Genomic DNA, 27871 nt, shown 5'->3' with positions numbered 1-27871 from the left:
AAGAAACAATTTTAACAGTTAACACTACAGTACACAGCAACATTTATACAAGTTAAAAAACGAACATCATCAATAGGCCTGAAATGACAATTACAGATGATCATAGTGCTAGGTGACAGGATAGAGTTTGATGGTCCATAAAAATCTAATGGGTGGAATAAATGAGCCATTCGTGATTTACAATAGCATCCCAATATAGAGTCCACATTGACCAGGAACCTTGTTGTGTAAGCGCATGGTATGCTGTCAAGTTTATTGGTTAGTATGCATTTAAAGAGGAATGTTGGTTGTTGAATCTAATATGGGCGCTGCTGGACTGTCCATAGATCCGGTAAAGAGGTCAATGGAACTTGACCAAAACAATGAAAATGCCATGGAAACGCCCGGGGGAAAGATCAGAATCTCCTCACTGCCCCCCATTAAAATGAACTTACATTTAGGCTATTGTTTATATTTCTATTTCACAATATGTTGAGGTGAAAATCAGAGTATCATGCTGTATGGATGTCAACCCCAACACATGTTCATGTCATCATCACCAATGAACTGCCTTACAGTTAAAAACAACATTGACTACCACCACCGATTTCTCAGTGCTAGCTACGCTACCAGCTTATTCGAACGGGAGTTACCATTTAGCAATTACCTCTTCTAAACCTGAACAGGGACTACTTCTAAATGTTATGCAGCAAAAACAACCAAATATATCAAAATTGGACTTTCGTAACCACATTGTAGGCCTGTTACAATACATCAATGATAATGGACTTGATGAATATCCACTTCCTTAGATCAGATTTGAATGTGCCCCAATCCGGTGTCCTTCTTCTATCCCCACGGTCTACGTTCCATTGACCTCTTTACCACATCTATTACTGATTATCTCTCTTAATCTCTATGGGGATAGTGACCTTGTCATGGTGCTGATGGCCTATACTTTACCTGAGAGCAAAACCCCTATGCTCATTGGTCAACAAAGTGTATGTTATATGTGATCTGGTGTCCATTGTCCCAGGCGTACAGGACCTTCTCCTTGGGATTGTAGTCGATCTGGGTGGTGTAGGCGTATTCGTTGGTAAAGGGCAGACGAGGGATAGCCTCTGAGTTGGTGTGGGTGTCATAGGCATAGTTCACCTCCCCTTCCTTCTGGTTATAGACGTCCACAGCGTACAGCACCCCACAGATGATGAAGCAGTTCCCGTAGGAGTTCCTCTTCAGGCCCGTCCTCCAAGTTGTCTCCTTCTTCATGGACAGATCCCCAGGGTCCAGCTTACTGATGACAATCACCTCCTGCTGAGAGTAGTCATAGTCCGTGGCAGGGTAGATCACCCACAGCCCACTCTCGTCCACGGCAAAGTCAATGTCCGAGTGGCCTCTCCACTTCCAAGGGGTGGTGTCCTCGTAAACCACGTCATGCAGGAGGGTCCAGGCGGCCACGTAGCGCATCCTTAGGTCGTACTTAATTATGTTTTTGGTGAAAGCTCTGTTGTAGTAAAATGCTCCGTTGTACACCACATGGCCTGTGCCGATCCAGTTGTAAGGCAGTTTGAAGAGGTTGCTCCAACGACCTAACAGGACCAAATATATACATGTTTAGCGAGCGCTAACTACATACCATGTTGCCCCCCCAGACATTATGCTAACATCATGTAAAATTAAGAATAAATCAAGTCATTCTGGGTTCCACAGGTGTCACACACACACAAACATTTTAATAGTTCCATAAAAGTTTATACAATTGTTTCACATGAGAGACTGATTCGTTTCTGTTTTACTATCCCACTCCCTGCTGTCCAAACAGATGTTCTGTTATTAGGGTTACACTCATATCTGGTCACATCTGCTCGCTTACATTTCCACCTCAGGAAGTGTGATTTAGATAATGAATGAAGCTGCAGCGAAGGACAAAAACAACCCCATAGCACAGCACTTTTCCCCCCCGAGGCCAGCCCATGCCTCTAATCCCTCAGCTATGGCCAGTTCAAATGAGAGGCCAGCCCTGCCTAAGCAGAGATCACAGCCACTCACAGAGATACCTAGCCATCCGCACGCTGCTGTGAACTCACCACCCTACTGGATATCAGAGCAAAATCTCTGTACGCTTAGCAAGATGTTAGTGAGTTTCAAAAAACATTGTCCTAACACCTCTAAATCAACCAGGCTAGTCCTGTGAGAAAGATCATTTTACCCAGTCAGTTAAGAGGAGTAATCCTATTTCTCTCTCCAATTACTAGTACAAGAAGGGGTGGATTTTTCCCACCCAGCTGTTTTAGGAACTTTGTGTGTGGAATGAAAAGCACAGTATGACAACTAAAACCTGCGAGTTTGAGTCTCAAGCTTCTATAGTGTATACTCACTACATTTCATGGGTCACTGTAGGGCAGTGGTCACCAACCTTTTCTGAGTCAAGATCACTTTGAGTCAAAATGCATGCCAGATCTACCACTCAGACAAAAAAGGACTTAAAAAACTTAAGTCTATGCAACACTAACCAATTAAAAACAGTTCTGTTGCAATTAGGTTTGTGCAGTAGGCTATAGGCCCAATACATTATCACTGCATATTGGCTACGCTTGAATTGTCCTGCCAATGTTGTTCTTCTCAGACCATTTAAAAATGATATTTAAAAAATGTTAGGCGTATGATAACACTGGTAATAGATCATTTGTTGTATTACCTGTGAGGCATAATTATTTGCTTATTGCTTTTACTGGACTGATGGCCTGCATCTGATGGTCAGTCTGAGGGGAGGGAGGGAGCATCAGTCAGGAAGTTAAAGCTTGGTCGCAAATAGGTCTTCCAAATGGACAATGACCCCAAGCATACTTCCAAAGTTGTGGCAAAATGGCTTAAGGACAACAAAGTCAAGGTATTTGTGTGGCCATCACAAAGCCCTGACCTCAATCCTATAGAAAATTTGTGGGCAGAACTGACAAAGTGTGTGTGAGCAAGGAGGCCTACAAACCTGACTCGGTTACACAAGCTCTGTCAGGAGGAATGGGACAAAATTCACCCAACTTATTGTGGGAAGCTTGTGGAAGGCTACCCGAAACGTTTGACCCAAGTTAAACAATTTAAAGGCAATGCTACCAACTACTAATTGAGTGTATGTAACATCTGACCCACTGGGAATGTGATGAAATGCTGAAATAAATAATTCTCTCTACTATTATTCTGACATTTCATATTCTTAAAATTAAGTGGTGATCCTAACTAACCTAAGACAGGGAATTTTTACTAGGATTAAATGTTAGGAATTGTGAAAAACTGAGTTTAAATGTATTTGGCTAAGGTGTATGTAAACTTCTGACTTCAACTGTATCTCTCTATTGTGCATGAGAATACTTTGTAACAGATTTCCAAAATTAAAATCACTTGGATCAATTTGCTGGTGTTTTTACAGTCTTATGTCCAACAATTCAAATAAATACCCAGGCTGCTAGTTGGGGAACCCTGGTCTATAATATGTATCTCTCTATGCCATGCCCACCTTGCTTGAAGTTGTCCAGGTTTCGGAACTCCACCAGGTTGTTGCCATAGTAATAGTTAGTGACGTAGATCTTAGAGTCCTTTGCCAGAGGATCCTTCATCCAGGCTCCCTCATTCCGCCCATAGCTGTGCTGCTTCTCTGGGAGCTCGATAGACGCCAGGGTCCCCTCACAGTCTAGGATCTTCCCTGCCAAGTACAGCTCAAAACAGTCAACACAAAAACTACCAGACAAACTGGATAAATAATGGCCTGCATGAGTTTCCAATCATCCAATTTCACAGTCACACATTCTGGCAGCTAAACGTTACATGCTTATCTGTTACTGAACTGAACAGAGTCATAGCATTGACTGTCAGTATTGCTGTAAATGAGCACATTCAGTTGATATAGGGTGTAGTGTAGTGTACAGTAGGGTATTGTGTTGGTCAGGCTACCTGCTCTGTGTAGGATTGGCCGGCTGTTGTTGTCTGAGTTGTCCAGGAAGAGCATGATGGTGGGAGCTGGTCTGTCTAGCCTCTCTACTCCTGCTGCACTGGTGGTGGTGGTGGTAGTGGTAGTAGATGGCATTGTGGTACTGGCTGTTGTTGTTGTTGCTGCCATTGTTGTCGTGGTAGTGACAGCAGTTTCTGTGGTAGTTGTCGACTCAGCTGTGGTTCCCTTTATGGTTTCCAAGATGATTTCAGCGCCTCCGTCCTCCGAGTGTGTCTCTTTGACGTGTTGGACGGTTTGAGTCTTGGCAGCGTTGTCTGAGGATAAAGGGATGAAGTATTGGCAAGCAGGCCATGGAATTTAGTTACTCAAAATCAAACTCTGGAGGGGCCTTGTCTTCACGAGTTTTCATTAGAATTAACTGGCTAAATTAGTCAAATAGGGCCTCAGAGCCACAGGCCCTGTATGAGCTGCTTTTGAGACCTCTGTCAGAGAGACAGACACTGTACAGTACCAGAGATTTCCCGGGGCCACATCAAAGGGGAATGCATTAGTTATGCAGCACACAGAGCATGCCAGCTTCCTCTCACTTTCTCTGTCCCCTCCTCTGTAACCAAGTGAGTCCTGCTGCCTCTGCCTCTGTCTGTTTGGATTCAGAATTCCACAGCCCTCACATGACATTTTCTTATCCTTGGCCATGGAGAGAGAATAGCAGAACAGAGGACAGTACCAGGAGGAGAGGGCCAGGCTGAGTCTGCTCGCCTCTGTTACTCATATTACTGGAAATGTATCAGTCTAACTGAAATCCCAAATTTCCCGCCTGATACAAACTGCCATGAAGGTCATGGGTGTGAAGCAACACTATTTCTGAACAGACCGTTAACAGACAAGCGGAAAAAATTATTTCAGATCCCTCCCATGTACTATACTCTGAATATCCGCTCCTCCCCTCAAGTAAACGCTATAGGGTCCTCATGTGTAAGCTGAACAGGTATAAGCACTCCTTCATTCCCATGTCCATCAAATACCTAAACAGCAAATAAGTAAAGTGTGTTAGTACGCCACTGACAGAATAAGGGAATATGCAAAGTATTATGTATGTGGCTATATGAGAAGTGTATCATGCTAAGAGTAAAGTGCAATGTATGTATTATGTTGAGTGTGTAATGTACAGTGTTTATTGTGTATACAGCAGTACTGTGTGTCTAAGACAATTTTCCCATTGGAACATTAAAGTTAATCCTATCCTGTCCTATCCTGTTCTAGCCTAGCCTACTCTCACTTCCTGTGCTGCTAGACACATGTGAGATAAAACGCCTCTCCCTGCTACATAAGCAGCGCATCTGCACAACACTCGCTCTCTGAACCTCATAGTGCCAGCCGTGCACACTACCTGACCACATGTATCTGTTAAAGGCTTAACAGCAAGATAGAGAGTCAGGGAAAGCCTTAGGAATCAGGAGGCAGGCATAGATAAGAGAATGTGCTGTGGGTCTCGAGTCAAAATCACAGGTATTGTTGTGGTGAAGGAAAAGCCACATTGTCTTTTATCTAATAGATGCAATTCACCTAGATGCAATTCACAAGGCCCTCCTGTTCTTTGTGAGAGATTATGGAAAGTAAACTGATTCGCTTCACTGGATTGACAAAGGTGGCTGGACTCACCAAAGTATGGCTAAACGGCTAGGCATGGCAGAACACATGATCTAACAGCATATGTGCATCTGAACCTTGAGCAAACCTAGCATACCTATCCATTCAACTAGAGTTACCCAGCAAACCAAAATTGGTTCCCAGAACATTCGTTAGGTTGTAGCGAATGTTCTCATGACACAAAAAAATGTCCAGTCGTGCTGATGACTATAAAATGTTTGTATAAAACATTCGCCTGATGTTACTAGAACGTTCCTAGAACACATTTAATCTGTTCTTTAAATGTTCCCAGAATGTGTCTTTAGGTATTAGGAACATTGTGGGCAAATAACAAGAGATTCCGAAAACACTTCAACCATCCAGTTAGGCTGACATTCAGATAATGTTTCTATCTGGGTGCACAAAACCTTTGATGTTGCAAGAATGTTAACCAAAAAAGCCCTTCTGAGTTCTTTAGAGGTTCCCAAAACACAAAAGTTTGATGACATTCATACAATGTTTACTTTAGGTTGCACAAGACATTCCTATAATGGTGTCAGAATGTTGACAGAACATCTGGTCTAAGCTCTTCCAAGGTTCACAGAACATTTAATGAAGTTATGCATGTTGTTTGGGATGTTACAAGAATAGTCTTGTGATATTCACATAGGTTGCAGAGAACATTCCCACAATGTTGTACAGTGTTCCACAGTTTCCAAATAAGTCTGTTTTTATGACGTTCATAGCATATTTGTTTTAGGTTTAACATAATATTCCATTGATGTTCATGCAATATACATTTCACCTTGTCTTGGAGGTCCTCAGGACATGTTATATTTAAGTTTGACTTAATATTACCACAACATTCTCAGCATGCAAATGTCTAGCTCCTTAAAGAGCGACTGCCTTTAAAATGCAACAAATCCCTTAGAAAATAATCTATGTCGCATCAATTCAAGTCTGAAACAGTTATTCTAGTGATAACATTGACTACAGTGTAAATAGGATAATTTTGGTCATAAAGTCAGCTTCCTCTTAAATGGAGTTTGTAACATCTGTGTGTCACAACGGGTTAATTAAGGTTGGGTTTTGATTTGACGATATCCATTTGCCCACTAACATGGAGTGAACAGCTGCGGTGATTGCTCTCTATACAATAGCATACACAGTGAGACTGACCTGCCCAGCGGCTACGACTTTGTTTACATAAGACAACACGTCGCACATTTTTTTAACCTGAGAAATACTGTACCAAACAACTTAGTTAAAGTGCATTCGCAAAGTATTCAGACCCCTTCACTTTTTCCACATGTGTTACGTTACAGCCTTATTCTAAAATTGATTAAAACACCCCCCCCCCCGTCAATCTACACACAATACCCCATATTGATAAGCAAAAACAGGTTTTTAGACATTTTTGCAAATTTAATAAAAATAAACTGAAATAGTATTCAGACCCTTTACTCAGTACTCTGAAGCACCTTTGGCAGCGATTACACCCTCGAGTCTTCTTGGGTATGACACTACAAGCTTGGCACACCTGTATTTTGTATTTCTCTGCAGAACCTCTCAAGCTCTGTCAGGTTGGATGGGGAGCGTTGCTGCACATCTATTTTCAGGTCTCTCCAGAGATGTTCGATCGGGTTCAAGACCGGGCTCTGGCTGGGCCACTCAAGGACACTCAGAGACTTGTCCCGAAGCCACTCCTGCGTTGTCTTGGCTGTGTGCTTAGGGTCGTTGTCCTGTTGGAAGGTGAGCCTTCGCCCCCAGTCTGAAGTCTTGAGCGCTCTGGAGCAGGTTTTAATCAATGAACTCTCTGTACTTCGCTCCGTTAATCTTTCCCTCGATCTTGACTAGTCTCCCAGTCCTTGCCGCTGAAAAACATCCCCACAACATGATACTGCCACCACCATGCTTCAACGTAGGGATGGTTTTGGCCAGGTGATGAGCGGTGCCTGGTTTCCTCCAGATGTGATGCTTGGCATTCAGGCCAAAGAGTTCAATCTTGGTTTCATCAGACCATATAATCTTGTTCCTCATGGTACTGAGAGTCCCTTAGGTGCCTTTTGGCAAACTCCAAGCGGGCTGTCATTTTATTGAGGAGTGGCTTCCGCCTGGCCACTCTACCCTAAAGGCCTGATTGGTGGAGTTCTGCAGAGATGGTTGTCCTTCTGGAAGGTTCTCCCATCTCCACAGAGAAACTCTGGAGCTCCGTCAGAGTGACCATCGGGTTCTTGGTCACTTCCCTGGCCAAGGCCCTTCTCCCCCGATTGCTCAGTTTGGCCGGGCAGCCAGCTCAAGGAAGAGTCTTGGTGGTTCCAAACTTCTTCCATTTAAGAATGATTGAGGCCACTGTGATATTGGGGCCCTTCAATGCTGCAGAATTTATGTTGGTACCCTTCGCCAGATCTGTGTCTCGGCACGATAATGTCTCAGAGCTCTTCGGAAAATTCCTTCGACCTCGTGGCTTGGTTTTTATTCTGACATGCACTGTCAACTCTGGGACCTTATATAGACAGGTGTATGCCCTTCCAAATCTTGTCCAATCAATTGAATTTACCACAGGTGGACTCCAATCAAGTTGAAGCAACATCTCAAGATAGTCAATGGAAACAGAATGCACCTGAGCTCAATTTCAAGTCTCATAGCAAAGGGTCTGAATACTTATGTAAATAAGGTATTTCTGTTTTTAATTTTTAATACATTTGCCAAAATTTCAAAAAACCTGTTTTCGCTTTATCATTATGGGGTATTGTGTGTAGATTGATGAGGGGGAAAAATATAATCAAAATTGAATCAAATTGAATCAATTTTAGAATAAGGCTGTAATGTAACAAAATGTGGAAAAAGTGAAGGGGTCTGAGTACTTTCCGAATGCACTGTAGATGTAAAATTGCGCAACTAAAACATAATCTGCAATTTTTTTAAATGAATGACAGATTTCTTGAGTTATCTTAGATTAATTTTGGGGATTTTGAGTAAGTGAAATAGGCTTCCGTGTCTACAGTGTCTCATGGAGGACAAACATCATTAACCAAATGCAGAATCGGTCAGAAAACACTCCTCCAAGACTGAAATCGCGTTACAGTGTTACAAGTACACAGCATATGAAGAGGATGGGAATATTTTAATAACTCAAACATTTTGTTCTGTTTCCGGATTGACCATATTAGAGTGAAAAAACCCTGCAAGGACACAGTTATCTCCTGGTGGCACAGAGGATTAATGATTTGGTTGCTGATTTGAGGATTGCAGGTTCAATCCCACATGTTCTTTAACTTCTTTGATATAGGGGGCAGCATTTTCACTTTTGGATGAATTGCGTGCCCATAATGAACTGCCTCCTACTCTGTCCCAGATACTAAAATATGCATGTTATTATTACTATTGATATAAAACACTCTGGAGTTTCTAAAACTGTTTGAATGATGTCTGTGAGTATAACAGAACTCATATGGCAGGAAAAAACCTGAGAAAAAATCCAAACAGGAAGTGAGAATTCTGAGACTGGTCATTGTTAAACTCATCGCCTATTCAATTCCCTGTAATATATGGATCTGTTTGCACTTCCTACGCCTTCCACTAGATGTCAGCAGTCTGTAGAATGCTGAATAAAGCCTATACTGTGATGTGGGACCGGATGGGAGGTGTTTGAGTCAGTGGTCTGGCAGATTGCCAGTTCTTGGTCACGCGCATTCCTCATGATATCGCCATGTGTTCCATTACTTATAGAGACTCAAAATAATTCTCCGGTTGGAACCTTGTTGGATATAAATGATAACAACATCCTGAAGATTGATTCTCTACTAAGTTTGACCAGTTTATTCGACTTGTAAAATAACTTTTTGAAGTTTTTGTCCGACGTTTGCCTGCATCTGCGCGAGCGTTTGGACACGTGTACTACACATGCTAGCAAAAGTATCTAATTGGACATAAGTAATGGACATTATCGAACAAAACAACGATTTATTGTGGAACTAGGATTCCTGGCAGTGCATTCTGATGAATATAATCAAAGGTAAGGGAATATTTATGATGTAATTTCGTATTTCTGTTGACTCCAACATGGCGGAGAAATGTTGTTAAATCTGAGCGCCGTCTCAGATTATTGCATGGTGTGCTTTTTACGTAAAGTTTAAAAAAAATCTGACACAGCGGTTGCATTAAGAACAAGTGTATCTTTCATTCTGTGTAAAACATGTATCTTTCATCAAAGTTTATGATGAGTATTTCTGTTATTTGACGAGGCTCTCTGCAATTACTCCGGATATTTTGGAAGCATTTCTGAACATGGCGCCAATGTAAACCGAGATTTGTGGATATAAATATGCACATTATCGAACAAAACATAAATGTATTGTGTAACATGATGTCCTATGAGTGTCATCTGATGAAGATCATCAAAGGTTAGTGATTAATTTTATCTCTATTTCTGCTTTTTGTGACTACTATCTTTTGCTGGGAAAATGGCTGTGTTTTTCTGTGGCTATGTACTGAGCTAACATAATTGTTTGGTGTGCTTTCCCCGTAAATCCTTTTTGAAATCAGACATGTTGGCTGGATTCACAACACGTGTAGCTTTAATTTGGTGTCTTTTATGTGTGATTTCATGAAAGATTGATTTTTATAGTAATATATTTGAATTTGGCGCGCTACATTTTTTCGCTACCGACGCTACCGTCCCACCTATCCCAGAGAAGTTAACCATGTTTCTTTTGAGGAAAACTGTGGAATTGAGGCTCAGATACACTCTACTAAAAGAGAGGATGTATTTATTTCATCCAGATTTTTTAATCTAGCCAGAAATGCAGAATTTAGACTAACTGTAAAAATAAAACATTGTGTAAAAATGGACTGTTCAACTTTTTTAAAAACACACCCAATATAATTCCTACTTTGAGTCGCTTGACATGGTCCCCCCTCTCTTATTTTTCATGATCTGAAAAGCAAAACTGATCCTAGATTAGCACTCAATAATTTTGGATACATTGTAAATATGGGCCCAGCAGTATGCCGTATATAAAAAGGATGGGTGACGTGATGGTGAATAACTCAGTTATCGGGTATATCCCTGGGTTAGTTATGTGTAAGAAGGCTAAAAAGGAAGAATGGAATTCCTGATTGACCATACTGCCACACTGAAAAAAGAAGGCGTAAGAGAGCTTCTCTGGTGTAGCAGAAGATAAAAAACCTGACTTGGGAACCAAACATTGCTGGTTCAAACGCCACATGTGCATATTTTCAGTGTATGAAGTGTAAAGATATAGTTGTGTTTGTACTGTATGATTGAAGGCTGTTCCAATGTGCTCTAAACTAAAATGCTGTGTGGCCTACACACTGTAGTAGGCCTACAATACAGTCCTCAAATGCAAATTGCCATGAAATCTGTAGAGAAACATACTGGGATGTATTCCAATCTGCTTTAAGGAGCTACACATTTGCATGCTGAGAATGTAGTGGTAATATTAGGTAAAACTTAAATATAACATGTTCTGAGGACCTCTAAGACAAGGTCAACTGTAGAGTACTAGTCAAAAGTCTGGGCACACCTACTCAGTCCAGGGTTTTTCTTTATTTTTACTATTTTCTACATTGTAGAATAATAGACGACATCAACACATATGGAATCATGTAGTAACCAAAAAAAGTGTTCAACAAATCAAAATATATTTTATATTTGGGATTCTTCAGAGTAGCCACCCTTTGCCTTGACAGCTTTGCACACGCTTGACATTCTCTCAATGTCTTCACTATTATTCTACAATAAAGAAAAACCATTGAATGAGTGGGTGTGTCCAAACTTTTGACTGGTACTGTATATTCAGTCAATGGAATATTATGTTAAACCTAAAACAAATATACTATGAATGTCATAAAAACAGACTTATTTGGAAATTGTGGAACATTATGCAACATTGTGGGAATGTTCTGTGCAACCTTTGTGAATATCACAAGAATATTCTTGTAAAATTAAGGGAATGTCCTGTGCAACCTAACTTAAACATTGTATGAATGTCATCACAACTGAGCATATTTTGTATTTTGGCAACCATGTGTGTGAGGTGTTGATAAAATAATTTAAATGTTGAAAGATAATGATGAAATAATTCCACTCTGAAACCTTATAATTGTATGACATTGATTAGAATCATAAAATTATAATCTGATGATGTGTGTAGTTTTAGTCAGGATTAGGTTAAACAATGTATCTGTATAGTGGAAAAACACAGACTGTCTGAGCAAGGCGTAGCTTCGGAACCAACCTGGCTAGGCCTCTTAGAGACTTGGGAGAGGACAGGGAGTACTTCTCAAGGTCTCCCTAATCTCGGGGGAATGGAACTGTCGGCTGGGTAGTGATACACAGTGGTGAGAACTGTGGAGAAGGATAAAACTCACTTACTGTTTGTGTGTATGTATGTGCGTAGGACACCTACTGTTTGTGTGGAAGTATGTGTGCAGCTATAAAATGGATGTTTTTGTATTCTTGACTTTAGAATGTTCTCTGAATAAACTGTACTAGCCTTTTGCATAAGCTGAGTCTTTGCCTAATTATTAGTATACCCATGGTTTTACAAACCTCGGGGATTAGTCAAAGCTATTGATTGTTAGTGATTATCATTGTGGATTGAAAATTCTCTTGACAGGTGTATACTTTTGTTTCAAAGTAGATTTGTTTAAGACTACCAAGAAACACTGTGTGACCCTGATTTAACCCACTGCAGTAAAAGGTTTTAAGATGGCGTGTCGCCTTGTTAATGTCCAAAAGCGGAAGGCTCTCTTTCCATTTCCCCTGAAAACCAGAATCTCCAGTTGTTGGGGACTCGGCAGAGGCTAGCCACAACCTAACCAACGTTCTGGGAACTTTCACAGAACCAATTTTGGTTTGCTGGGAAACGTTACTTGTACATTGTGTTATTACATTACCTGGGAATCTAATGAGAACTTTTGGAGAATGTTCTGTGGTGTTGTGCACAACATTTTTGTGAATGTTAGGAGAACCAAAGATATTTATTACATTAAAAAAAGTTTTGGGGACGTTATCATACTAATGTTAGATAAAACTCTAACTAGAGATTAATGGGAATCTTAGCTAATGTTCTGGGAATGTTCCCGGTTTGCCGAAACGCTTCAGAGTTTTAAAATCTTTGTTCCATTGAACATGCTATACAAATAAAGGCATTTTTATTAATTATATGAAGAGTGCCTTGGTCCTTCTTCCTTTTTGTAAACTTAAAGAGGATTTGAAGGAGTCAGGAAAAGTTGTCAGCTTTCATCTGCACAGTGATGAGGTTCTCCCACAAATTTTGTGCTAGGCGTGAAGCTGGGGCATGTCATGGATGTGGCAATGTTATTGAAACAGCATTCCATTAGCTCGATGTATTATGTCAATACAAAAAAATGGATTTCCTGCTCGCTGAATGCACACAAGCAATTTGATCCTCCAATGGCCCAAGCCATGCTTTGTTAAAAAACAACAGCAAGATAAGTCTTGTACTGAGGATCTGGTGATCTACAAGATGAAGGATTCACTGTTTTACTTCCTCTGGCAGAGCTGCCAAGAGTATACATGTAGCAAGAAGATTTACACTCTTTTATTACACTTATGCAAGAACATCATCTTTCATTCAAATCTAAATGGCTTGCTCTATACAGAAATAGAATGTACAATATCTGTCTCCGTTGGGAATCTGAAATATTTTTGTATAATTTTTTTTATTTAGCTAGGCATGTCAGTTAAGAACAAATTCTTATTTTATAATGACGGCCTACCCCGGCCAAACCCTCCCCTAACCCGGACGACGCTGGGCCAATTGTGTGCCGCTCTATGGGACTCCAGATCAGTCTGGTGCAATGCAGATCCTGCATTATGTAATGAAGACCCCCCCCCCTCCCCAAAAAAGAGTATAACTTACATTTGAATTGGTTTAGTTTATAACAATCACAATAGGGTCTGAGCACATTAGAACAGCATATAAATGATCTCATACAGGCTGGCTGAGCGCAGCTAACTCAGCTGAAGTCACATTCTAATGTTGTCTTAAGGGGTGAGGGGGCTCCATACACACTGGGCTGGGAGAGAGAGTGGTCAAACTCTCCCCCTGTATCGGCCCCTTTTCTCTCACCTTTACCGCCTGTGACATGCCCGTCCCCATCCACCTTGGCTGCTTTGTAGTATGTGATGCCCCTCACTACCCCCGGCTGGTGCCCTGCCACCTTGGCCTTGGCTGTGGGGTCAGGCTTGATGGGCTTCCCAGGTTTGGTGCTCTCTTTCTTGGGTTTTACAACCTTTTCCTTGGGCGGCTTGGGAGGGGGTTTGGATGCAGGGGACTTTTTGTTAGGTTTTTTTACGGTCTCTTTGGTTTTCTCATCATTGGTGACCTGTAAACATTAACATTCAAGCCTGTGATTTACGGTGCGTCTGTGGGCATGTGAACGTTTGTTTGTGTTTGATGTGTAATTTGTGAGAAAGCTTTTGTGTGTGTGTGTGTATTTGTTTGAGACACACTTACCTGAGCTTTGGTCTCTGTTTGGTCTTTCTGCAGTAGCTGCAGCCCCAGGCTGGAGATCTCCTTCTTGATGCTCATCATTATGTTTGAGTAGTTCTCATACCTCTTAAACTGGTTTGTCAGAGTGATCATGCTGTCCCTTACAAACTCATTGTCCCGAGTCAGGTTGGTCTTGATTGTCTGGGGAAACAGACGTGTTCTAAGAATCAGACCAGTCCATTGTACAAATGTGCAAATAACTCTAACCAAAAAGGAACCCTTTTGTAAATAGATTATAAAAACGTTACTTTGTGTGACTCGTACTCTGGTGGAGCCAGTCACACAAATCACTCTCCCCATTCTAGTACATCTTTTCCTGTTAGAGAAGTGAATAACTGTAGGGTTACTGTAGCCATGCAGTTTAGGGGGGGTTACTAGTATCCAATCACAAACCATTTAATCAGCTCTGTCTCCATAAAGGACCATAGACAGCTTTAACAGCTTAGAACCGTTGGAAAGATCCCAAATACACTCAAACACAGTATGGAGGAAGGCATGCAAACCTAGTGTACCCTGGTTTTTGTTTTATGTCCTAGTTATTGTGGCACTTGTTCCACTATACCAGGACGCTGTTTTTTAGTGCTTACCTCCTCTAGTGTGTTCATCTGGGAGACCACCTTATTGATGTAGGAGTGAACCTTCATGAGGTCCAGACTGTACAGCGTCCCCTCCAGTAGGTCCACCATGGAATGGAGCTGTACACCCACAGCACAGAGGAGAGTATTAACACGAAACAACAACCAGGCTTAATCTATGGCTAAGTCTAAATCCACTGAGGATGGCCTGGGGCCGAAACGTTTGTTTTGTTTTCACCTTTCCTTTATGCAATTTCTTGCACTATCATTTTTTTGGGGCACAGTGATGTTCTAATAAACATGTTTATTTTTCATTCAAGCCTCAGTTTTGGACAGTGTGCGGGTCTCCATCTCTTCCAGTATTTTTTTTTTTTTTTACTCCTATGCACCTGGAACAGACACTGTACAGACAGAGTAGTAAGGACCTTAAAAGAGTGCAGAAGGCCTAAATCCAGTCAGATCACACATCTGGTTCTGGTTGTTCTGTTCAAATGCTACATAGCGTGCCTCCTCTCCTCTCACTGCCAGTGAAAAAGGAATGTGTGCTTCAGATATGAAGGTCCTCAGAGGTGCTGAGATGTTATTAGCAGATGGATATCAGACAGACAATCCAGTGATGTCATGTGTAACAACCTGGGACACCTTGAAGCTTTCATTTGAACAATTACAGGGATATCCTCTTTCTGCTTCTCCCATGGTTACGTATACTGTATCTTCAGGATCAAACAACACACATGTAATCAGGGTCTCTGTCACTGTCTTTACACAGTCAATTACCTGATTTTACTACTAACATTGACAGTTATAAGGTTATTTTGCCACCAAGTTACAGTTAGTGTCTGTTACTGCTGCACCTCCCGTCACCTTGAGAAGCTCTGGGGCCTGTTTCTTCAGCTTCTCCATCTTCCACTCATTCTCGCAGGGGTTGAGGGAGGAGGGAGGGGCTGTGCAGGAACACTTGCAGTCCGATCCAGAGCTGACGGTCTCCACCGTGTAGAAGTCCTCCACCCGTGCTTTTCCGCTCCTCAGATGCTGGCACGCATCCTTGCTCAGTGGCCTCATGATGCACTTACATCGACAGTCTGAGCCCTCCGATGTCATCCGCACCGGCTCTGTCTCCCCAAAGATCTGACAAGAGAGACAGAGTTGAAGAGAAGGGATGAAATGGACCGATTACACCAGTTTTAAATAGAGTGGTGTAGGAGTGGTTGACTAAAGTATTCCTGAGATGCGTGAACTTGACATGGTTCCCGTCCCTCAGCTACAGGAGGCAATCACAGACCATACTATTTACCAAGAGAGTTTTCATCTATATTTTTCGTAGCTGTCTATTTACTCCCACAAACCAATGCTGGCACTAAGACTACACTTAACGAGCTGTATAGTGCCATAAGTAAACAAGAAAATGCTCACCCAGAGGTGGCGCTCCCAGTGGCCGGTGACTTTATTTTATTAATTAATTACTTTTTTGGTACTTTTTACCCCTTTTTCCTATCTCATTTCATGATATACAATTGGCAGTTACAGTCTTGTCCCATTGCTGCAACTCCCGTATGGACCCGGGAGAGGAGAAAGACGAGAACCATGCGTCCTCCGAAACATGACCCTGGCAAGCCGCACTACTTCTTGACACACTGCTTGCTTAATCCGGAAGCCAGCCACACCAATGTGTTGAAGGAAACACCGTACAACTGGCGACCGAAGTCAGCGTGCGTGCATGGCCGGGCCACCACAAGGAGTCACTAGAGCGCAATGGGACAAGGACATCCCAGCCGTCCAAACCCTTCCCTAACCCGGACGAAGCTGGGCCAATTGTGCATCGCCTCATGGGTCTCCCAGTCGCAGTGGCCGGTGACTTTAATGCAGGAAAACTGAAATCCATTTTACCTAATTTCTACCAGCATGTCACCTGTGCAACTAGAGGCAAAACAACTCTAGATCACCTTTACTCCACACACATAGACACGTACAAAGCTCTCCCTCACCCTCCATTTGGCAAATCTGACCATAACTCTATCCACCTGATTCCTGTTTACAAGCAAAAATTTCAATAGGGAGTACCAGTGATGAGCTCAATATGGAAGTGGTCCGATGAAGCAGATCATAAGCTACAGGACTGTTTCCTTCCCTAGCACAGACTGAAATATGTTCCGGAATTCATCCGATGGCATTGAGAAGTTTACCACATCAGTCACCATCTTCATCAATAAGTGCATCGATAATGTCGTCCCCACAGTGACCGTATGTACATACCCCAGCCAGAAGCCATGGATTACAGGCAACATCCGCACATCCGAGCATCCGAGCTAAAGGCTAGAGCTGCCAACTTTCAAGGAGCGGGACACTAATCCCGACGCTTATAAGAAATCACGCTGTGCCCTCCGAAGAAACCTTCAAACAGGCAAAGCGTAAATACAGGACCAAGATCGAATCTTACTCCACAGGATCTGATGCTTATTGGATGTGGCAGGGCTTGCAAACTATTACAGATTACAAAGGGAAACCCAACCGCAAGCTGTCCAATGATGTAAGCCTACCAGACAATTGAAATACCTTCTATGCTTGCCTCGAGGCTAGCAACACTGAATCATGCATGAGAGCACCAGCTGTTCACGATCTCCGTAGCCAATGTGAGTAAGACCTTAAACAGATTAACATTCACAAGGCTGCAGGGCCAGACGGATTACCAGGACACTTACTCAGCGCATGCTCTGACCAGCTGGCAAGTGTCTTCACTGAAATTTTCAGCCTCTCCCTGCCCCAGTCTGTAATACCTACATGTTTCAAGCAGACCACCATAGTCGCTGTGCCCAAGAATGCCAAGATAACCTGTGTAAATGATTATCGCCCTGTAGCACTTACATCTGTACCCATGAAATGCTTTGAAAGGCTGGTCATGGCTCACATCAACACCATCATCCCAGACACCCTGGTCCCACTCCAATTCATATACTGCCCCAACAAGTCCACAGATGACACAATCTCTATTGCACTCCACACTGCTCTTTCCTGGACAAAAGCAACACCTACAGTGGGGAGAACAAGTATTTGATACACTGCCGATTTATCCTCAATGATCATGAGGAAGGTTAGAGATCAGCCCAGAACTACACGGCAGGACCTGGTCAATGACCTGAAGAGAGCTGGGACCACAGTCTCAAAGAAAACCATTAGTAACACACTACGCCGTCATGGATTAAAATCCTGCAGCGCACGCAAGGTCCCCCTGCTCAAGCCAGCGCATGTCCAGGCCCGTCTGAAGTTTGCCAATGACCATCTGGATGATCCAGAGGAGGAATGGGAGAAGGTCATGTGGTCTGATGAGACAAAAATAGAGCTTTTTGGTCTAAACTCCACTCGCCGTGTTTGGAGGAAGAAGAAGGATGAGTACAACCCCAAGAACACCATCCCAACCGTGAAGCATAGAGGTGGAAACATCATTCTTTGGGGATGCTTTTCTGCAAAGGGGACAGGACGACTGCACCGTATTGAGGGGAGGATGGATGGGGCCATGTATCGCGAGATCTTGGCCAACAACCTCCTTCCCTCAGTAAGAGCATTGAAGATGGGTCGTGGCTGGGTCTTCCAGCATGACAACGACCCGAAACACACAGCCAGGGCAACTAAGGAGTGGCTCCGTAAGAAGCATCTCAAGGTCCTGGAGTGGCCTAGCCAGTCTCCAGACCTGAACCCAATAGAAAATCTTGGAGGGAGCTGAAAGTCCGTATTTCCCAGCGACAGCCCCGGAACCTGAAGGATCTGGAGAAGGTCTGTATGGAGGAGTGGGCCAAAATCCCTGCTGCAGTGTGTGCAAACCTGGTCAAGAACTACAGGAAACGTATGATCTCTGTAATTGCAAACAAAGGTTTCTGTACCAAATATTAAGTTCTGCTTTTCTGATGTATCAAATACTTATGTCATGCAGTAAAATGCAAATTAATTACTTAAAAATCATACAATGTGATTTTCTGGATTTTTGTTTTAGATTCCGTCTCTCACAGTTGAAGTGTACATATGATAAAAATGACAGACCTCTACATACTTTGTAAGTAGGAAAACCTGCAAAATTGGCAGTGTAACAAATACTTGTTCTCCCCACTGTACATGAGAATAGTGTGCATACAGCTCAGCGTTCAACACCATAGTGCCCTCCAAACTCATCACTAAACTAAAGATCCTGTGATTAAACACCTCCCTCTGCAACTGGATCCTGGACTTCCTGACGGGCAGCCTCCAGGTGGTGAGGGTGGGCAGCAACACATCCGCCACGATGACCCTGAACATGGGTTCCCCTCAGGAGTGAGTGCTTAGTCCCCTCCTGTACTCCCTGTTCACTCATGACTGAGTGGCCGCGCACAACTGCAACACCATCATTAAGTTAGCCGACGATGTGACGGTGGTAGGCCTGATCACCGACGATGATGAGACAGTCTACAGGGAGGAGGTCAGAGACTTGGTAGTGTGGTGCCAGGACAACAACCTCTCCCTAAACGTCAGCAAGTCAAAGGAGCTGATCGTGGACCACAGGAAATGGAAGGCCGAGCACGCCCTCATCCACATAATCGGGGCTATAGTGGAGCAGATAGAGAGCTTCAAGTTCCTCGTTGTCCACATCACTAAGGAATTATCATGGTCCACACACACAAACACAGTCGTGTTTGCCATCAACGCAGCCTCAATTCATCAGGGCATGGACTCTACAAGGTGTCAAAAGCGGTCCACAGGGAGGCTGGCCCTTGTTGACGCCAATTCTTCCCACAGCTGTGTCAAGTTGGCTGGATGTCTTTGGGTGGTGAACCGTTCTTGACACACACAGGAAACTGTTGAGAGTGAAAAACCCAGGAGCATTGCAGTTCTTGGCACATTCAAACCGGTGCACTTGGCACCTACTACCATACCCCGTTCAAAGACACAAATCTTTTGTCTTGCCTATTCACCCTCTGAATGACACACATACACAATCCATGACTCAATTGTCTCAAGGCTTCAAAATCCTTCTTTAACCTGTCTCCTCCCCTTCATCTACACTGATTGCAGTGGACTTAACAGGTGACATCAATAAGGGATCATAGCTTTCACCTGGATTCACCTGGTCATTCTATGTCATGGAAAGAGTAGGTGTTTTGTACACTCAGTGTATATAGCCAAGTTATCGTTACTCATTGTGTATTTATTTATTGTGTTATTATTTTTCTATTCTATCTCTTTTTTTCTCTCCCTGCATTGTTGTGTAAGTAAGCATTTCACTGTTAGTCTACACCTGTTGTTTATGAAGCATGTGACAAATAAACTTTGATTTGATGTAGAGGCCAGGGGGTCGCTGTACTCTACTGATGCTAAGCTCGTCTTCCAGTACCTTCTGGGGCCCAGCTCCCTCTCAGACCTTCTGTCCAGGGTTAACCTGTCATCTTCCTCCAATGAGATTTAGGGATCTCTATAAACCCTGAGGCAGGCCCACATGTGGTACCACTTAGGGGAGAGCGGGGTAAGTTGAGTGGTTTTTACATTCAGCATCACTCCATTAAGGGAAATATAGCGTTCTTTCTGACAAAGATATCTACATACAGTGCCGTGAAAAAGTGCTTGCCCCCCTTCTGATTTCTGTATTTTTGCATATTTTTTTTAAATTAATGTTATCAGATCTTTAACCAAAACCTAATATTAGATCAAGGGAACCTGAGTTTACAAATAAAACAATTTATACTTATTTTATTTATTTAATTAACAAAGTTATGCAACACCCAATTCCCCTGTGTGAAAAAGTAATTGCCCCCTTACACTCAATAACTGGTTGTGCCACCTTTAGCAGCAATGACTGCAACCAAATGCTTCCTGTAGTTGATCAATCTCTCACTTCAATTTGGAGGAATTTTGGCCAACTCTTGCATGCAGAACTACTTTAACTCAGTAACATTTGTGGGTTTTCAAGCATGAACTGCTCGTTTCAAGTCCTGTCACAACATCTCAAATGGGATTAGGACTGGACTTCGACTAGGCCATTTCAAAACTTCAAATATATTCCAGGATGGTGTGTATCTCTGAAAATAATCAGAATTCATGAAAACATTACACTTTTGAAAACATCGCTTGTCCAAATAAAGTGGTCTCTTGGCACCACTTACCCCTGGTATGGAGTAAATTAAGCCGCCTACAAATTTCTATACTGAATGAAATATTACCACTAACTTTTTACAAACATGTCATCTTTATTTCCCAAACACAATTCAACACAAGCATAATTGCTTTATACAATTTTAATAATTGTAAGCATATTTTAACAATTAAAAAACACTGTACTTTTTTAAAACACTTTTGTCACGTGTGCTCCTTCTCCGGCCTCTAGGTCACCAGGCTGCTTGTTATGGCGCACACCTGTCACCATTATTACGCGCACCTGCACGTCTTCAGACTCACCTGGACTCCATCACCTCCCTGATTACCTTCCCTATATAGTCACTCCCTTTGGTTCCTTCCCCAGGTGTTATTGTTTCTGTTTCAGTTTCATGTCTGTGTTCTGTTTGTGTTTCTTGTTTTGTATCATGTTCTGTTTATTTTATTAAAACACTCACTCCCTGAACTTGCTTCCCAACTCTCAGCGCACAGTGTTACAACTTTTAACATAGGCCAGGTCATGTTACCTCAAATCCCAGCGATAATGCCTTGCATTGACCCTGAGAAGAAAACACTTATATTTGCTCAACTTGCCATTGGCTCAACCACTGGCTCAACTTACACCAAGGCAAACATTTTGACTATTAGCTCACACAGCTACAAGGATGCACTTTCATGCTAGATTTAGGACCTCATATTGAAGCTTATAGAGACCCCAACTGATGTATAGAACAATCTTAAAAGTATCTACTTTGGTTAAGATACAAGCATCATGAAACATCTAACACACTAAATTAATTTGACTTGGTGAAAATCTGTGTTTTGGACCTAACTTGCTTACCACTTTTTCCATGTGGTTTCTTCCTTCACAGACTCTATGAAATGATGACCTCTTCCTAAATATTTGGTCAATTATAAATTATGTGTATGGTTTCCTAGAAGAAAGGGTGACTCATCTTACCCCTTTGACTCAATTTACTCCACTCTCCCCTACAGCAGCACAAGAATGCAGCATGAGATTCTTCATTAAATAATCTCTGTCTGTCTCTATCTCTTTGAAATTAAATGTGTCTCTGTCTGTCTGAGCCCTTACTTTGCCACATTGTATCAAGACAGGATAAATATCTCAACTATGCACTCAATCAAGGTATTTCTGGAAGAATCGTCAGTCCTGTCCTTCACCAAATCCACACTGGGCACGTAAACTGTAGATCGGGGCAAATATCTATGGAGAGCAAGTCTTCTTGCCAATGTGAGTAAAGAGTAAACCAAAGGAGAGCATCCACACAACTGTGCACAAATATCCAGTGACTGAATGGTCTCTGGGAGTGAGGATGTTTATGGAGGCCAGACCCTGCAGGCTGGTGAGGGGAGAGAGAGGGGTGGAGAGGAGGGAGGGGGTGGGCTCATTAGTGGAGGAATGCAGCCTTTGACAGCGGTGGGGGGGCAGTACCCTCCATTACTGTAGACTTACACTCAGAGGGGTCTTTGATTATGGGGCAGGACCCCTGTGTGCATAGTGGCCAGCCATTCCTGACCCATGTCAAGTAAAAAAGGCAGTGGGTTGACAAATGCTACAACCACATGAAAACAGAGTGGATTAGCAGATTAAAGTTCCCTTGGAGGGGTTGTGCCCACAGCTCTGCTGCGCCTTATTGTTCCATCACAGACCCAGGCGATCCAAACCCAGCCTGCTCCTTAGCAACATCAGCTTAAGTTGCTTCTAGTACCAACTAAGCATGGCAAACCTAGTGGAATTCCTGCCAGCTTGATTGGGTTTGGTTGCCTCCTCAACACCTGTATTTGGGATAGTGTGCATTTGTATATTGATAAACAGGGAAGAGTTAGTACACACCATTCATGTGCATCTTCCCTATCAATCCTCTTTACTTTACACACAGACCGGAGCAAGTTGGACGTCAGCTGTCCTAATTCTAAAGAAATGATATTGGCTGTGAGAACCGTTATTGTCCTCGCTCTGTTCATTTAGCATCCCATGCCAAGTGAACTTCCAGTATGAGAACAGACATCAGAGCGTTCGTAATTAAGACCGTTAAGAGCTTAATGCATGCTTTGAGCTTGGCGCCGTAGGCTTTGACCTCTGAGAGCAGTCAAGTTTCAGGTCAAAAGAATAGGACTCAAACACAAACGTTGGTCTGCACAATAGGCGGAAGGGACCCGACTGCACAGCTTCACATTCACACACTCCACAGACCACAGTACATGATTAGATCACTCACTCACTGAAGGCCGTGGCCACTCTTACAACGACTAAGTGAAATCCCAATTGTGTCCACAACTGCTAACAACAAGATACATTGGACACAATGGCTGGCACATTCCAGGCGCTTTTTAGGCTTATCTTTAAACACAGAAAACCAATGTTATTATATGATGGCCTTAAGTGTTACTGTAACATTAACCTTGGTCCGTATAAACAAGGATGTCCGTTTCAGACCGTAGGTTTTGTATAATTGTTCAGGCCATCTGCATGCTGTTACTAGGCATATGGACTTAACAATGACACTGTAGCTTTCACAAACAAGATAATTCATGTAGGATACTTTCCACAAACGTTTCTTAATATAAACAGATAAAGAATAGACCCTGTTCCAGGTGTTGTCCACTTCAAAGACGCTCAACTCAGGAAACTGTTTCTGAGGTAAACTGGTAGAAATAAAATACTTAGTATGACTACTAGAGTGATAGGAATGAATCCACACAGTGTTCACGTCTGGAAAGGGTTTATCTGATGACTAAATCGAAGCAAAGATATTTCAGGATAGACAAATGCTAAAGAGAAAGTTCATCTCAGAATCATCGTCTACTGAACTGGAATTCGATGGCCCTAATACATCAGTTGGGGTTTACACAACAGATGGTGGAATATTGACTCAGCTTGACTTTAAGATCACTTTTGACCTATGAAGATATCTGAACTATTCGTTTAAATTCCCCGACGTATCACCTTGCTCTCCAGTCTAAACATTATAGACAAATCTGGAGTCCAAATTCTTGTCCAGAAAGTCCACCTGATTCCTAATCGAATTAGTATTGCTTATGATAAACAGACTTACTGCCACTGTAAATCTGAACCTGGACTGCAAAAGGAAACTTAAGCCTTCAGCCTGGAGATGAACCATGAGATTGCAGTCCCTAACCTGAACAGACACTGGCATTAGCACTGGGACGTTAATTAGCTGGACACAAGCTTACTGAGCACTTGCTGCTTTTGGGGGTACACATCCACATTCCATCTAAGGCTTGCTGCGTTTACACAGGCAGCTCATTTCTGATCTTTTGCCACTAATCGGTCTTTTGACCAATCAGATAAGATCTTTTGCCAATAATTGGCTGTGTAAATGCAGCCATAATGTGTCCGACCGAGCACACTCAGAACATTCTGGTTATCCTCAGTGGCTACTACTGATTGAGCCTAATGAGAGAAGAGTGAGGCAGAGAGAAAGAGGGGTGGATAAAAAATGTGACGGAAGAGAGAGAGAATCAGCTAATCTGTGGAACAGTATCAGATGATTTATCTGTAAACAGTTCTCTGTTAATTATCAGCGCATGTCTGGGGACCACAGTCATGAATGGAATTAGCTGGTTGCAATTGCTTTCCTCCCCAGATGCTGTTGTTTTGGGAGCCAGATGTGTGACAGGGCCCACTGGATAGATTGATGGAACTGATAGATAGATCAGTGTCTAATATTCCACATGATTGTACAATTGTATCAAACCTTTACTTGGATGTTTTTTCCCCCACCATAAAACACAGTGAAGGACCATGGATGTGATAGATGCTGAGTGAGAAAGTGCCAGCTGAAGGAGACCCACTGGGCACAGGCATCAATTCAACATCTATTCCATGTTGGTTCAACGTAATTTCCTTGAAATTACATGGAAACAACATTGATTCAACAAGTGTGTGCCCAGTGGGGATATCTTTCCTGTGTGGAACTAACAGGAAGACCAAGCTGGCTCCACATTGGGCACAAACTCACATCATAGCAGTCAGACACATAGGCTTTACAAAGGCAGCCCAATTAGGACCCCCCCCCCCCCCCCCCACACTGATTGGTCTTTTGACCAATCACATCAGATCTATTCATATCAGATCTTTTTCAAAGCTAATCTGATTGGTCAAAAGATCATAATTGGACTGCCTGTGTAAACACAGCCAAGGAGACATACAGTAATGCAGACTGTGAAAACAGGTGGAGGGCAGGTGGTGCAGAGAATGGGTGAAACATACTTCCCTTTGGCCATGTGGTCCTCTGGCAGCCATGTTCTGTATGGAGCATCCTTAGATGAAGGGCTCAGACAAATAGGGCTTGTAATTTCAGCTCTCTTTGTGTTACTTTTCTCCTACATTACATCGCTCAGAGGGAAAGGGAGATTGCTTTTTGTTAGCTGTTGTGGTCTGTGTCACTGTCTCCTTCATTTCCTGCTGTTCAGAATCAGCCCTCTCCCAGGCGCACTGGGGCCAGGGGCCACTGAGTCCCCCAGACAGGCAGACTGACTGACAAGTCTCATTAACTCATTAAGTCCCAGTGACACACCAAGTCTCGTTAGTTAATTACTCTGACAGAGGGGCATTCTATGGGTCTCCTCCCTATGTCTCGGTGTCCGTCTCTCTCTCTGCCCTCTCAAGGACCTCTCGGCGGGATTCCTGGGTTTGTTTACAACCAAAACAAGGGGCAGGTGCACATGCCTGTTCCCACACCACCACTCCCTCTGTGTCCTCCTCTGAGCTGGCTTTGTCTCACAATCATCTCAGTGCCACCAGTGGGCCATGTCCAATGGGACAGAGGGGGACAGAAAGCATCCAGGCAGCACACAAGACAGGCACATGAGATGTCTCACAGAGAACAGAGAGAACCATAGCCATGCTAATCAATCACAAGTTTGTTAGTGATCCTATACTGTACTTTTGTAGTTGTATTTATTTCTATTTACTAAGGATCCCCATTAGTTCCTGCCAAGGCAGCAACTACTCTTCCTGGGGTCCAGCAACATTAAGGCTGTTATATACAATTGAAAATATTGCATGACATTACATTTCATAACACTTTTCACAACACGTTAAAGTGTGTGCCCTCAGGCCACTACTCTACTACCACATATCTACAATTCCACATCCATGGTGTACGTGTGTGTAGAGTGCGTGTCTTATCATGTGTATGTGTGTCTGTACCTGTGTGTGTGTGTGTGTGTGTGTCTCTTCACAGTCCCCGCTGTTCCATAAGGTGTATTTTTATCTGTTTTATAAAATCTGAATCTACTGCTTCCATCAGTTACCTGATGTGGAATAGAGTTCCATGTAGCCATGGCTCTATGTAGTACTGTGCGCCTCCCATAGTCTGTTCTTGACTTGGGGAACGTGAAGAGACCTCTGGTGGCATGTCTTGTGGGGTATGCATGGGTGTCCGAGCTGTGTGCCAGTAGTTTAAACAGACACCTCTGTGCATTCGGCATGTCAACACTTCTTACAAAACAAGTAATGATGAAGTCAGTCTCTCCACTTTGAGCCATGAGATATTCACATGCATATGCATATTAGTGGTGGGCAGCTCTCATCCATTTTTTTAAAATCCTTTGACAGAAGGCCTTTTCTATTGTACAGTCCACTTGAATCCTGAGTTATCAGTTGTGTAAGTTGTTGCCCTCAATACATTTGATGATCATTGTAATAATAAGGGATTATCATTGTTATGAGACATTTTACACTCCACTGTTCTTGAGAGGACACAAATACCATGATGTGAACACATGACACCTGTGCTCATTGTTCTAAATGTACCACACAAAGAACAAAATCTGCTAGACAACTTCATGTGCTTGTGTGCGTCTTGTCTTGTGCCCATTTTTTTCCTACAGTGGGGAGCAGGGATTAGACTCTCCTCAGGGGAATGCAGGTCTTTGAGAGAGGGGTTACTGAAGTCCAGCAGCTGTGCAAACAAGGCAGGGCAGATATTACTGTTACCCCACTGGCTGCCATCTCTTCCCACATTTCATCTGGCATCAGGCCGTACACATAAAAGGCGCCAGGAAGCCTAGTGGTTAGAGCAGGGGTATTCAACTCTTACCCTACGAGATCCGGAGCCTGCTGGTTTTCTGTTCTACCTAATAATAAATTGCACCCACCTGGTGTTCCATGTCTAAATCAGTCCCTGATTAGAATGGAACAATGAAAAAATGCAGTGAAACTGGCTTCGAGGTCCAGAGTCGAGTTTGCGGGTGTTAGAGCATTGGGCCAGTAACCGAAAGGTTGCTAATTTGAATCCCTGAGCTGACTAGGTGAAAAATCTGTCGCTCTGCCCTTGAGCAAGAAACTTAATTTCTCCAGGGTTGCCTAAATAATAGCTCATCCCTGGCCGTTACCCCAGTCTCTGAGGGTGTGATATGCAAAAAAATAAATTTCCATTTCACACCACACTTGTACAGGTTACACACATGTACATGTGTGAAACAGGACAAACATAAGCACTAATGTAATGGTTACTTAGTCTGATGTGCAATAAGGGGATTCAAAGTCTATACTTACAAGCCAAGAAGGCTGATGTCATGTTCAATAATGACATACATCTATTCTTTATATCAACACGTGTTCAGACTGAGAGAAGGGAGAGAGTCCGTGTCTATGGTCAGGCAAATTGACTGATCTCTGACTGGACACCTGGTCATACAGGGAAACAGTTGATATTGGGGAATGGGCATTTAAATTTGGACATCAAACGGATAATTGAAATAGCATAATGTTTACCGTTTGTTATGCAAACTGCTTCCCGCTTTCAACAACCTCACGTCACAAGAGAAGCGTCGATCGCTCCTTCGCGCACGTGAACGAATTAACTAGGCTAATTTGCGCAAATTGAGCAATCATTTCGTTGAAATACGTTGACTTTAAAGTGGGATAATATGTTTTTTAAAGAGTGCATAAAACATTAATATTCAGATATTAAGTTAACAATAATAAATGTACTGTAGCAGAGCTGCAAGACAGGGTTGACAAATTCGTATTAATATTTTATCACAAAGAATTAGATCCATTAAATATGGGGGAGTTCCTTACTTACTTGTGCCAT

The 27871-nt window shown here is 42.7% G+C and overlaps 1 protein-coding gene across 1 annotated transcript; it reads right to left on the bottom strand.

Moving 5' to 3' along the window:
- Positions 1–963: 963 nt before the first annotated feature.
- LOC120063581 (olfactomedin-like protein 2A) lies at positions 964–27871 on the bottom strand. The gene is made up of 8 exons (XM_039013929.1): positions 27863–27871; positions 15537–15800; positions 14685–14792; positions 14062–14238; positions 13675–13930; positions 3925–4236; positions 3491–3676; positions 964–1568 (listed from the first exon to the last, which is right to left on the bottom strand). Exons 1-8 carry the CDS (start codon positions 27869–27871, stop codon positions 964–966), a joined length of 1917 nt encoding a protein of 638 aa, XP_038869857.1.

Source organism: Salvelinus namaycush, chromosome 18, assembly GCF_016432855.1.
Source record: "Salvelinus namaycush isolate Seneca chromosome 18, SaNama_1.0, whole genome shotgun sequence".
NCBI classification, from domain to species: domain Eukaryota; kingdom Metazoa; phylum Chordata; class Actinopteri; order Salmoniformes; family Salmonidae; genus Salvelinus; species Salvelinus namaycush.
Note: the sequence above shows the minus strand (reverse complement) of the source record. Positions and strands in the feature narration are given on the sequence as shown.

Bases quoted from the DNA above. Each gene is read 5' to 3' on its own strand.
- LOC120063581 (XM_039013929.1), bottom strand. The intron at 14,239-14,684 runs GTAAGCACTAAA...CTGTTTCCCCAG, and splicing joins AGATGAACACACTAGAGGAG to ACAATCAAGACCAACCTGAC. The intron at 1,569-3,490 runs GTGGGCATGGCA...TGGTCCTGTTAG, and splicing joins CCTGGACAACTTCAAGCAAG to GTCGTTGGAGCAACCTCTTC.